A 12,884-nucleotide genomic window follows, 5' to 3' on the forward strand; every position below is an offset into this window, starting at 1 on the left:
AACATATAATATATTTTTAGAGAATAAAGAAAGTGCCAGAACTGTCAAGACAATAACATTTGTTTCTGTTTCTCATTGTTACTACAGGACTAGAATTAAGTCTGAGGCCAGTAACATCAACAGTAATGACAAACCCAGCCTGCCTCTCTCCTTCCACACTGAGTGCAAACCCACAGTCACTGGGTCCTGATTGTGACAGTGGAGCCCAGTTTGCACTGCAGGATCCAGAGATGGCATCAGTGAAGCTGGAAGACTGCAATCAAACACTGGAGCTGAATGTCAACATTAAAGATGAAGAAGAAGAGGAGGAGAAGATTGGGAAATGTGTTAATCATGGTAAGAGCTGGTTCTAACTAACTAAGTTTGTTGTTCATTCCAACTTCCCACTGTGTATGAAAAGTTGCAGTAGAACTGTTTCATGATGAACTGTTTCAATGAGACGGTAGATGTTATTTTATGCTACTGAGACGTGCATGGTTTGACACCAGTATTGCCAGCATTTGTTTTATTAACTGAGCTATCTGGAGTGATCAGAGAGTAGACTAAAGAAGTGAAGTAGACAAACTGCCAGTGTTTTAAAGTTCTATGAAATGAGTCTGTGTAGTTACTAACTCTTGTGATAGTGAGTGGAGGATGATATGAAATTAGTCTGTGTAGTTACTAACCTTTGATAGTAAGTGGAGGATGACACTCCCCTTTTTAGCTTTCATCTCTTACCCACTTTTAGAATAGTTATATTCCCCTGTATTGTACAGCCTACTGATATAAATACATACGTCACATATGTCACCCGGTACAGACAGAAGAGGACTGGCCACCCATTTGAGCCTGCTTCCTCTCATTTCTTCCAAAGTTCCTGCTTTCTAGGGAGTTTATCCTGGCTACTGTGCTTCTACATCTGCATTGCTTGCTCTTTTGGGATTTCGGGTTGGTTTCTGTAAAGGACTTTGTTACAACTTATGTAAAAAGAGCTTCATAAATACATTTGATTGACATGTATATCACACCAATTGACTGGTTGTTCTGATATTGTTCACACAGGAGACCATGTTGAGACATTCTCTACATCCAGAGAGCATCAGCAGGAAGATCACAGAGCAAAGATGTCTCACCACTGCCCACATTGTGAGGAGATTTTCCCAATTCTATCAAAGCTAAAAATACACCTAAAAATACACACAGGAGAGAAGCCTTACTCATGTTCTGAATGTGGAAAATGCTTCAAAACATCAACTGAACTAAAAGTTCATCAGAGAACACACACAGGAGAGAAGCCTTACTCCTGCTCTGAATGTGGAAAATGCTTCAAAACATCAACTGAACTAAAAGTTCATCAGAGAACACACACAGGAGAGAAGCCTTACTCCTGCTCTGAATGTGGAAAATGCTTCAAAAGATCAACTGCACTAAAAATTCATCAGACAAAACACACAGGAGAGAAGCCTTACTCCTGCTCTGACTGTGGAAAGAGATTCTCTCACCTGGGAAACTTAAAACAACATGAACGTATACACAAAGGAGAGAAGCCTTACTCCTGCTCTGACTGTGGAAAGAGCTTCTCTTACCTGGGATACTTAAAACAACATGAACGTATACACAAAGGAGAGAAGCCTTACTCCTGCTCTGACTGTGGAAAGAGTTTCTCTCGACCGTGCACCTTAAAAAGACATGAACGTATACACACAGAGAAGCCTTACTCCTGCTCTGAATGTGGAAAATGCTTCAAAAGATCAACTGCACTAAAAATTCATCTGACAAAACACACAGGAGAGAAGCCTTACTCCTGCTCTGAATGTGCAAAATGCTTCAAAACATCAACATCGCAAAAAATTCATCAGAGAACACACACAGGAGAGAAGCCTTACTCCTGCTCTGAATGTGCAAAATGCTTCAAAACATCAAAATCACAAAAAATTCACCAGAGAACACACACAGGAGAGAAGCCTTACTCCTGCTCTGACTGTGGAAATAGGTTCTCTCTAATGGGTACCTTAAAACAACATGAACGTATACACACAGGAGAGAAGCCTTACTCCTGCTCTGAATGTGGAAAATGCTTCAAAACATCAACATCACTAAAACGTCACCAGAGAACACACACAGGAGAGAAGCCTTACTCCTGCTCTGACTGTGGAAAATGCTTCAAAACATCAACATCACTAAAAATTCATCAGAGAACACACACAGGAGAGAAGCCTTACTCCTGTTCTGAATGTGGAAAATGCTTCAAAACATCAACATCACAAAAAATTCATCAGAGAACACACACAGGAGAGAAGCCTTACTCCTGCTCTGAATGTGGGGCGAGTTTCTCTTCACTGGTCCACTTAAAAAAACATGAACATATACACAAAGGAGAGAAGCCTTACTCCTGCTCTGAATGTGGGGCGAGTTTCTCTTCACTGGTCCACTTAAAAAAACATGAACGTATACACACAGAGAAGCCTTACTCCTGCTCTGAATGTGGAAAATGCTTCAAAAGATCAACTGCGGTAAAAATTCATCAGAGAACACACACAGGAGAGAAGCCTTACTCCTGCTCTGAATGTGCAAAATGCTTCAAAGCATCAACATCACTAAAAATTCATCAGAGAACACACACAGGAGAGAAGCCTTACTCCTGCTCTGACTGTGGAAAGAGATTCTCTTACCTGGGATACTTAAAACAACATGAACGTATACACAAAGGAGAGAAGCCTTACTCCTGCTCTGACTGTGGAAAGAGTTTCTCTCGACCGTGCACCTTAAAAAGACATGAACGTATACACACAGAGAAGCCTTACTCCTGCTCTGAATGTGGAAAATGCTTCAAAAGATCAACTGCACTAAAAATTCATCAGACAAAACACACAGGAGAGAAGCCTTACTCCTGCTCTGAATGTGAAAAATGCTTCAAAACATCAACATCACTAAAAATTCATCAGAGAACACACACAGGAGAGAAGCCTTACTCCTGCTCTGAATGTGGAAAAAGCTTCAAAAGATCAACATCACTAAAACGTCACCAGAGAACACACACAGGAGAGAAGCCTTACTCCTGCTCTGACTGTGGAAATAGGTTCTCTCTAATGGGTACCTTAAAACAACATGAACGTATACACACAGGAGAGAAGCCTTACTCATGTTCTGAATGTGGAAAATGCTTCAAAACATAAACATCACTAAAAATTCATCAGAGAACACACACAGGAGAGAAGCCTTACTACTGCTCTGAATGTGGGGCGAGTTTCTCTACACTGGGCCACTTAAAAAAACATGAACATATACACAAACGAGAGAAGCCTTACCCCTGCTCTGACTGTGGAAAGAGATTCTCTCACCTGGGATACTTAATAAGCCATGAATGTATACACAAAAGAAAGAAGCCTTACTCCTTTTCTGACTGTGGGGCAAGATTCTCTCGTCCGGACACCTTAAAATGACCTGAACATGTACACACAGGAGAGAAGCGTTACTCCTGCTCTGTGTTTCTCTTGAATGTGCCATTTCAAAAGACACCAAGGGAAACATGAGTGGAGCCTTACCACTGATTTGACTGTAGGAAATGTTAAAACACCAGCTGAGCTTAAAGGTCATTAGAGAAAAGACAAAGGAGAGAAGCCTTACTTCTGCTCTCAATGTGGCAAGAGTTTTTCCCAATTGGGAAAACACACCAACGGCTACACACTTGAGAGAAGCCTTATCACTGCACTGACTGTGGGAAGAGATTCTACAGATTGGGCCAATTAAAAAGACACCAATGTACACATAAAGGAGAGAAACCTCATCAGTTTTCTCAGACCAGCTAAGAATAGACACTCCACTTAATTATCATGTCATTAAATAATTGGCAACGTTGAATTGGATCAAATGAAGAAAGTGTAGAACACTATTGTAATCCTATAGTTTCTCACTGTGAGAGAACAATGCAGAGGAAAGGGAGTGTTATAGAATGTTAGCCTCTCTTTACTGATCAGTGTGCACCTTGTCAGTTTTGTTGTGTTTTGTTAGCTTCTACTGTAAAGATATTGAGATTACCTTGAATTTGCTTTTAGGGTTGAATATCCTCTGTGAGACATCTCACAATGGAGTCTGATGGGTGACTGGGTGGTACTGCTTCCCTCTGCAGGTTTCTGTGGGAATGAGCTAGTAGACACAACACACTGATTTTGCAAAACATTAAGGACACCTGCTCTTTTCATGACATAGATTGACCAGGTGAACCCAGGTGAAAACTATAATCCTTAATGATATACAGTGGGGCAAAAAAAGTATTTAGTCAGCCACCAATTGTGCAAGTTCTCCCACTTAAAAATATGAGAGAGGCCTGTAATGTTCATCATAGGTACACTTCAACTATGACAGACAAAATTAAAGAAAAAAAATCCAGAAAATCACATTGTAGGATTTTTTGGGGAATTTATTTGCAGATTATGGTGGAAAATAAGTATTTGGTCACCTCCTACAAACAAACAAGATTTCTGGCTCTCACAGACCTGTAACTTCTTCTTTAAGAGGCTCCTCTGTCTTCCACTCGTTACCTGTATTAATGGCACCTGTTTGAACTTGTTATCAGTATAAAAGACACCTGTCCACAACCTCAAACAGTCACACTCCAAACTCCACTATGGCCAGGACCAAAGAGCTGTCAAAGGACACCAGAAACAAAATTGTAGACCTGCACCAGGCTGTGAAGACAATCTGCAATAGGTTAAGCAGCTTGGTTTGAAGAAATCAACTGGGAGCAATTATTAGGAAATGGAAGACATACAAGACCACTGATAATCTCCCTCGATCTGGGGCTCCATGCAAGATCTCACCCCGTGGGGTAAAAATGATCACAAGAACGGTGAGCAAAAATCCCAGAACCACACGGGGGGACCTAGTGAATGACCTGCAGAGAGCTGGGACCAAAGTAACAAAGCCTACCATCAGCAAGGGCATTGAAGATTAAACGTGGCTGGGTCTTTCAGCATGACAATGATCCCAAACACACCGCCCGGGCAACGAAAGAGTGGCTTCGTAAGAAGCATTTCGAGGTCCCGGAGTGGCCTAGCCAGTCTCCAGATCTCAACCCCATAGAAAATCTTTGGAGGGAGTTGAAAGTCTGTGTTGCCCAGCAACAGCCCCAAAACATCACTGCTCTAGAGGAGATCTGCATGGAGGAATGGGCCAAAATACCAGCAACAGTGTGTGAAAACCTCGTGAAGACTTACAGAAAACATTTGACCTCTGTCATTGCCAACAAAGGGTATATAACAAAGTATTGAGATAAACTTTTGTTATTGACCAAATACTTATTTTCCACCATAATATGCAAATAAATTCATAAAAAATCCTACAATGTGATTTTCTGGTTTTTAAAAAATCATTTTGTCTATCATAGTTTAAGTGTACCTATGATGAACATTACAGGCCTCTCATCTTTTTAAGTGGGAGAACTTGCACAATTGGTGGCTGACTAAATACTTTTTTGCCCCACTGTAGTTGTTGTTGTTGTATTTATTTTGGATCCCCATTAGCTTTCAGTAGAAAACAAGATACTGCAGTTGCAGTGGGCTAAGGAATGAAAACACTGGAGAATTTTAAAAACATTGCCTGGTCTGATGAATCCCTGTTCCTGCTGTTTCACGCTGATGGGAGGAAACCACGAGTACAACATTGCAGGCTGGTGGTGGTGGTATGATGGTGTGTTTTCATGCCACATATTGGGCCCCTTGATAAAAGTGGAGCAACGTTTGTGTAAAAATCATTGCCAATCAGGTGCATCCCTTCATGGTGGCCAGGAATGATTCCAAGAACATGACAGGGAATTCAGCTTACTGCAGTGGCCTGCTGAGTCACCAGATCTCAATCCAATTGTGCATCTGTGGGAGGACATGGGAGGAAACCACGAGTACAACATTGCAGGCTGGTGGTGGTGGTATGATGGTGTGTTTTCATGCCACATATTGGGCCCCTTGATAAAAGTGGAGCAACGTTTGTGTAAAAATCATTGCCAATCAGGTGCATCCCTTCATGGTGGCCAGGAATGATTCCAAGAACATGACAGGGAATTCAGCTTACTGCAGTGGCCTGCTGAGTCACCAGATCTCAATCCAATTGTGCATCTGTGGGAGGACATGGAAGGAGCTATTCAGAGTAGATCCACTCCCAGCCAACTTGACACAATTGTGGGAAGCATTGGAGTCAACATGGGCCAGCATCCCTGTGGAACGTTCTCAACACCTTGGAGAGTCCATACCCCGACTATTGAGGCTGTTCTGAGGACAAACGGAGGTATAACTCAATATTAGGAAGCCATTCCTAATGTTTTGTGTATATCAGATAAAGATGTTGTGGTGATAAGTTTTCAGCATTAGTTTGGGTGGATTCTTTTATATTACTAAACAACTTTTGTTTAATGATAAACAGGCTATGAATCGAATACTTGTGTGTTTATTAAACTGTATTTTAATAGTAGATTCATTATTTTAGTCATTGATGATGAATGTATTTGAATAACTGTATTGAAGTCGATTGATCTGGTGGCAGGTAGCCCAGCGGTTAAGAGTGTTGGGCCAGTAACTGAAAGGTCGCTGGTTTGAATCCTGAGCCGACTAGGTGAAAAATCTGTCATTGTGCCCTTGAGCAAGTCAATTAACTCTTATTTGTCCTGTAAGTCTCTCTGGATAAAAACATCTGCTAAATGACAAGAATGCAATGAAAAATGTTTGTACATGAATTCATGCTGGGCAGCCACTTTTTTCTGATGTGTATAATTAAATGAAATAAACCTTTTAGTTAAATATTGTATTTTGTCGTGGTAATTTCCTGTATTACTAAATGATGAGTTTACAAACCACACACAGGTCAGAGTTATATTTTAAACATCTTTAATTATATGAGCTTCACCATAGCCCTTTGACTCTCAGATCAATTCAGTGTCTATAAATGAATTCTCTTAGAGTGCTTACAAAAGAATACTTAGTATCTTTTATAGCCAAGATACACCCCTCTCATCTCACATGGCGAACCACAGATCTCAGGAACTTCACAAAGACCTTTTACTTGAAAGAGGATTATCCCATAGCCAGATAGCATTAGCTATAAATTATCGTTCAGTTTGGTGTCTTGGATGAGGTTCTACTTCTCGTTCTTGGTACTTCATATTACCAAAACATTACCTCATCCAATGGCATATATCAATTGTCTACTTTAGATGCTCCCATCTCAAATACACCCCACCCATGGACAAGCTCCCTGAGGGGAGTGAGCCTCTAGGTCATATACTATCTCAAAATTCAGACATTGTGGAGCCCTTCACATGGTTTCACAGATAAATTCATGATGAAGACAATGTTCAAACCTGAATTCTCCCTTTCGGATATTCTGCCTATTACCAGACATGTAAAAGACAAGCCTGACATCTCCCCTCTCTGGGCCCCAAGTGACTTTTCCCTAGAGGAGATAGGAAAATGCAACTGCCAACAGTATAGTCCAAAAGAAAACATTCTAATGACAAGTATAAAGTAAATAGAACATCTATGTTACCTAACTAATTCTGATTCAGCTACGAAAATATACAATACACAACATTGCCGCTTTGTTTATCCTGGCCAGAGGGACATGACCCTAGTAGGCTGTTGATGCTCACAATTATCCGCGTGTCGTTGTGTTACGGACTTGAGGAACAAATGGCGGGTGTATGACTTGCTTCTTTCTCCCAGTTTTGAGGCATGACGGTTATACATTGTAATACATTCCGGTGTGATATTGTAAACAAACATCGGTTTCTTTTGGAGCGCAATTCATCAACAATTCTGTATTTTGGGGAGATCATTTGAGGCCAGGAAGATGGTGAAGGAGCCATTAGGAAAGGTAGTCAGTCAGAGTGACCAGTAGTGGTTGTGTATTGATTTCATGCATCTCAGAAGAGCAGAAGGAGAAAGCATTGTGTTTTTCGGAGCAGGGCAGCGATTAAAGGGTGTTATATCTGGGGTTTTGTTATATATTGAGGTTCATCGTCTTGAGCAGAAGATTCCAGGAGTGCTTGGAGCACTAAACCGTGTAGTAGATGGATAGAAGGAAGAAAGTCAATCAGTTTTACTGTTGTTTGAAGAAGATAATCTGCCTACTCCCGAGGTAAAGTTGCTTTTATATTCACACATTCGGACATTAAGCAGACAATCAGCAGACATTTGCAAAAAGCCCTTAATAATTGTACAAATCTGTAACTAATTCATTGATTGTCACAGAAATATAAAAATAGATATGGTTTATTCTTTAAATGTCTAGGATACTTTTACAACCTTCGTTTTGAATAAAAAAATCCAGTTTTGATTTAATAGAAATATATAAATCTTAAATGCAATGTAAAGCTGTTTAAATCAATAACTAATTCAACCTTCGTCACATAATCATCAAACTAGATATGATTTATTCTATAAATGTCTAGCATATTTTTACAACCTTTGTTTTTAATATAAATTCCAGTTTTGATTTGATAGAAATATTTCAAATCTATAAGATGCCATTATTGTAATGTTTTATACGTTTTTTGCAAATGTGTGCCTTTTCTACTATAAGATTTATATTGGCTGAATACTCAACTATGATGAACATCTCAGTTAAGTGTGCTTCTATCAGGGTTCTGGTCAAATGCATGTCATTTAAAGTCAATTTAGCAATTGAACAAAAATTCATTTCAATTTGAAATGGTTCCTAATTGCAAAAACATGTAACAGAATTTGGGTATTCCAGAACTGTTGTTTACATGTAAATCAACATAACCCTGTTTTATGTTTTTAATACTGCAGATAGAACGCTCTGTGTGCCAGAGATGGTTCCATTTAGCTTGTCTGGGGATGACAATGAAGGACTTCAACAAAGCCAAAATAGAACATTATTGTAAGGGGCCTATTTTTCTGTTAAATTAGAGACGTATAAATAAATGACTGTTGTTCCTTGTAACTACTTTAAAATGTGGACCTGTTGCACTAAAAATGCAAACATTGATTTGGCATACGATTTAAGATTGTAAACATTGTACAACTTTATGAGAGGCATGTGGCAGGGTCTACAGTCAATCACGGACTACAGGAAGAAATCCAGCCCAGTCACGGACCAGGATGTCTTGCTCCCAGGCAGACTAAATAACTTTTTTGCCCGCTTTGTGGACAATACTGTGCCACTGACACGGCCTGCAACGAAAACATGCGGTCTCTCCTTCACTGCAGCCGAGGTGAGTAAGACATTTAAACGTGTTAACCCTCGCAAGGCTGCAGGCCCAGACGGCATCCCCAGCCGCGCCCTCAGAGCATGCGCAGACCAGCTGGCCGGTGTGTTTACGGACATATTCAATCAATCCCTATACCAGTCTGCTGTTCCCACATGCTTCAAGAGGGCCATCATTGTTCCTGTTCCCAAGAAAGCTAAGGTAACTGAGCTAAACGACTACCGCCCCGTAGCACTCACATCCTTCATCATGAAGTGCTTTGAGAGACTAGTCAAGGACCATATCACCTCCACCCTACCTGACACCCTAGACCCACTCCAATTTGCTTACCGCCCAAATAGGTCCACAGACGATGCAATCTCAACCACACTGCACACTGCCCTAACCCATCTGGACAAGAGGAATACCTATGTGAGAATGCTGTTCATCGACTACAGCTCGGCATTCAACACCATAGTACCCTCCAAGCTCGTCATCAAGCTCGAGACCCTGGGTCTCGACCCCGCCCTGTGCAACTGGGTACTGGACTTCCTGACGGGCCGCCCCCAGGTGGTGAGGGTAGGCAACAACATCTCCACCCCTCTGATCCTCAACACTGGGGCCCCACAAGGGTGCGTTCTGAGCCCTCTCCTGTACTCCCTGTTTACCCACGACTGCGTGGCCACGCACGCCTCCAACTCAATCATCAAGTTTGCGGACGACACAACAGTGGTAGGCTTGATTACCAACAACGACGAGACGGCCTACAGGGAGGAGGTGAGGGCCCTCGGAGTGTGGTGTCAGGAAAATAACCTCACACTCAACGTCAACAAAACTAAGGAGATGATTGTGGACTTCAGGAAACAGCAGAGGGAACACCCCCCTATCCACATCGATGGAACAGTAGTGGAGAGGGTAGCAAGTTTTAAGTTCCTTGGCATACACATCACAGACAAACTGAATTGGTCCACTCACACAGACAGCATCGTGAAGAAGGCGCAACAGCGCCTCTTCAACCTCAGGAGGCTGAAGAAATTCGGCTTGTCACCAAAAGCACTCACAAACTTCTACAGATGCACAATCGAGAGCATCCTGGCGGGGTGTATCACCGCCTGGTATGGCAACTGCACCGCCCTCAACCGTAAGGCTATCCAGAGGGTAGTGAGGTCTGCACAACGCATCACCGGGGGCAAACTACCTGCCCTCCAGGACACCTACACCACCCGATGCTACAGGAAGGCCATAAAGATCATCAAGGACATCAACCACCCGAGCCACTGCCTGTTCACCCCGCTGTCATCCAGAAGGCGAGGTCAGTACAGGTGCATCAAAGCTGGGACCGAGAGACTGAAATACAGCTTCTATCTCAAGGCCATCAGACTGTTAAACAGCCACCACTAACATTGAGTGGCTGCTGCCAACACACTGTCAATGACACTGACTCAACTCTAGCCACTTTAATAATGGGAATTGATGGGAAATTATGTAAATATATCACTAGCCACTTTAAACAATGCTACCTTATATAATGTTACTTACCCTACATTATTCATCTCATATGCATATGTATATACTGTACTCTATATCATCGACTGCATCCTTATGTAATACATGTATCACTAGCCACTAACTATGCCACTTTGTTTACATACTCATCTCATATGTTATACTGTACTCGATATCATCTACTGTATCTTGCCTATGCTGCTTTGTACCATCACTCATTCATATATCCTTATGTACATATTCCTTATCCCCTTACACTGTGTATAAGACAGCAGTTTTTTTTTTGGAATTGTTAGTTAGATTACTTGTTCGTTATTACTGCATTGTCGGAACTAGAAGCACAAGCATTTCGCTACACTCGCATTAACATCTGCTAACCATGTGTATGTGACAAATAAAATTTGATTTGATTTGATTTGATTTTGTAAACATTGTCTAACTTCATATAGAACAAATTGCATGTCACGCCTTGGTCATAGCGTTTTGTGTTTTCGTTATATATTTTGGTCAGGCCAGGGTGTGACATGGGTTTATGTGTTTGGTTTCGTATTGGGGTTTTATAGGATTTGGGATTGCTATGATTAGGGGTGTGTCTAGTTAGGCTTGGCTGCCTGAGGCGGTTCTCAATCTGGAGTCAGGTGATTCTCGTTGCCTCTGATTGGGAACCGTATTTAGGTAGCCTGGGTTCCGCTTTGTATTTCGTGGGTGATTGTTCCTGTCTCTGTGTAGTGTTCACCAGATAGGCTGTAATAAGTTTCACGTTCCGTTTGTTGTTTTTGTATTTATAAGTTATTTCATGTATCGCCGTTTTCTTCATTAAAGAACATGAGTAACCACCACGCTGCATTTCGGTCCGACTCTCTTTCGACAAACGAAGAACACCGTTACAGAATCACCCACCTCACACGGACTGAGCAGCGTGGTAACAGGCAGCGACGGCAGGAGCAGTGAAAGGAGGACGTTATGGACAGCAATGGCATGGAGTATACGACGTGGGAAGAAATCGACAGGTGGGCGGCCGACCCAGAGAGAGTGCAGGAGCCCGCTTGGGATTCGCTAGAGCAGTGTGAAGAGGGCTATAGGCGAATGGAGTCAAAAAGGAAAACACAGCAGCGCAGAGCGAAACCCGAAAGTCACCCCCAAAATGTATTGGGGGGGGGCTCAGGGAGAGAGTGACAGAGTCAGGAGTCAGACCTGAGCCAACTCTCCCTGTTAATCATGAGGAGCAGCGATATAAGGACTTCTGGTCTTGGGAGATGATATTAGACGGAAGAGGACTCTGGGCTCAGCCTGGTGAATATCGCCGCCCCAAGGAGGAAGCAAATGCAGCAGGAGATAGGAGCCGACGATACGAGGGAACACGGTTGGCAAGGAAGCCCGAAAAGCAACCCAAAAAAATTATTGGGGGGGAGCTTACAGGGAGTATGGCTATGCCAGGTAGGAGACCTGCGCAAACTCCCTGTGCTTACCGAGGGGCTAAAGAGACCGGGCAGTATTTGAGATTTTCTGTATTTCTATCAAATCAAAACGGGGATTTCTACTCAAGCAAAGGTTGTAAAAGTCTACTAGACATTTACAGAATGAATCATACATAGTTTGATGTTTCTGTGAATTGGTTATTTAAATGTTTAAATTATATTTGATAGATTTTATGCTAGACTTTTATATCTATTTTCGTTTCTGTGACAATCAAAATAGTATTAATTACATGGCTTTGAATCGGTCTGGCTTCTCATGCGATTTTTAAAAAATGACCTCAATGACGGCCTACTAAGGAACAGTGGGTTACCTGCATTGTGCAGGGGCAGAACGACAGATTTTAGCCTTGTCAGCTCGTGGATTCGATCCAGCAACTTTTCAGCTACTAGCCCAACGCTCTAACCACTAGTGATGCTAGGATACATATGATATGCAGTGTGAGCTATAGTGAATAAGCCACTGCAGTTATGAAATTGATAAAATAATGGCCATGTATCAACTGTGTGACGACAGAATCTTTTTGGTATTTATTAGGATCCCCATTAGCCGCTGCAAAAGTATCAAAATTGTACACTTCTCTCATTGACTTCTCAAACCCCGGCTTGGTCTGCTTCGCAAGCCTTCTCTGAAGTCTCGCGTTTTTACGTCTCTTGGTTTAGAAACTGGTAGTGGGGGAACAGGAAGTTCCGCGCAGGCGCGCATCATTCTTCAGAATAAAGGATAC

The 12,884-nt window shown here is 42.0% G+C and overlaps 1 protein-coding gene across 3 annotated transcripts; it reads left to right on the plus strand.

Moving 5' to 3' along the window:
- Positions 1–294: 294 nt before the first annotated feature.
- LOC109877573 (zinc finger protein 845-like) lies at positions 295–6,771 on the plus strand. 3 transcript variants are annotated; one of them, XM_031817435.1, is made up of 2 exons: positions 295–336; positions 1,042–4,024. In XM_031817435.1, the coding sequence occupies exon 2, from the start codon at positions 1,104–1,106 to the stop codon at positions 3,153–3,155; it is 2,052 nt and encodes a 683-aa protein (XP_031673295.1). In that variant the 5' UTR covers positions 295–336; positions 1,042–1,103; the 3' UTR covers positions 3,156–4,024. The 3 variants fall into 3 exon arrangements, 1 of the variants encoding a protein (XP_031673295.1); XR_004207935.1 differs by lacking the exon at positions 1,042–4,024 and adding an exon at positions 5,529–6,771 and having other exon boundaries at positions 297–336; XR_004207934.1 differs by lacking the exon at positions 295–336 and adding an exon at positions 5,529–6,771 and having other exon boundaries at positions 1,043–1,125.
- The last annotated feature ends 6,113 nt before the right edge of the window (positions 6,772–12,884 follow it).

The sequence above is a fragment of the Oncorhynchus kisutch genome, unplaced genomic scaffold (genome assembly GCF_002021735.2).
Source record: "Oncorhynchus kisutch isolate 150728-3 unplaced genomic scaffold, Okis_V2 scaffold1022, whole genome shotgun sequence".
NCBI lineage: Eukaryota > Metazoa > Chordata > Actinopteri > Salmoniformes > Salmonidae > Oncorhynchus > Oncorhynchus kisutch.

Excerpts from the sequence above, each read along its gene's own strand:
- LOC109877573 (XM_031817435.1), top strand. The coding sequence starts at position 1,104 with ATGTCTCACCACTGCCCACATTGTGAGGAGATTTTCCCAATTCTATCA.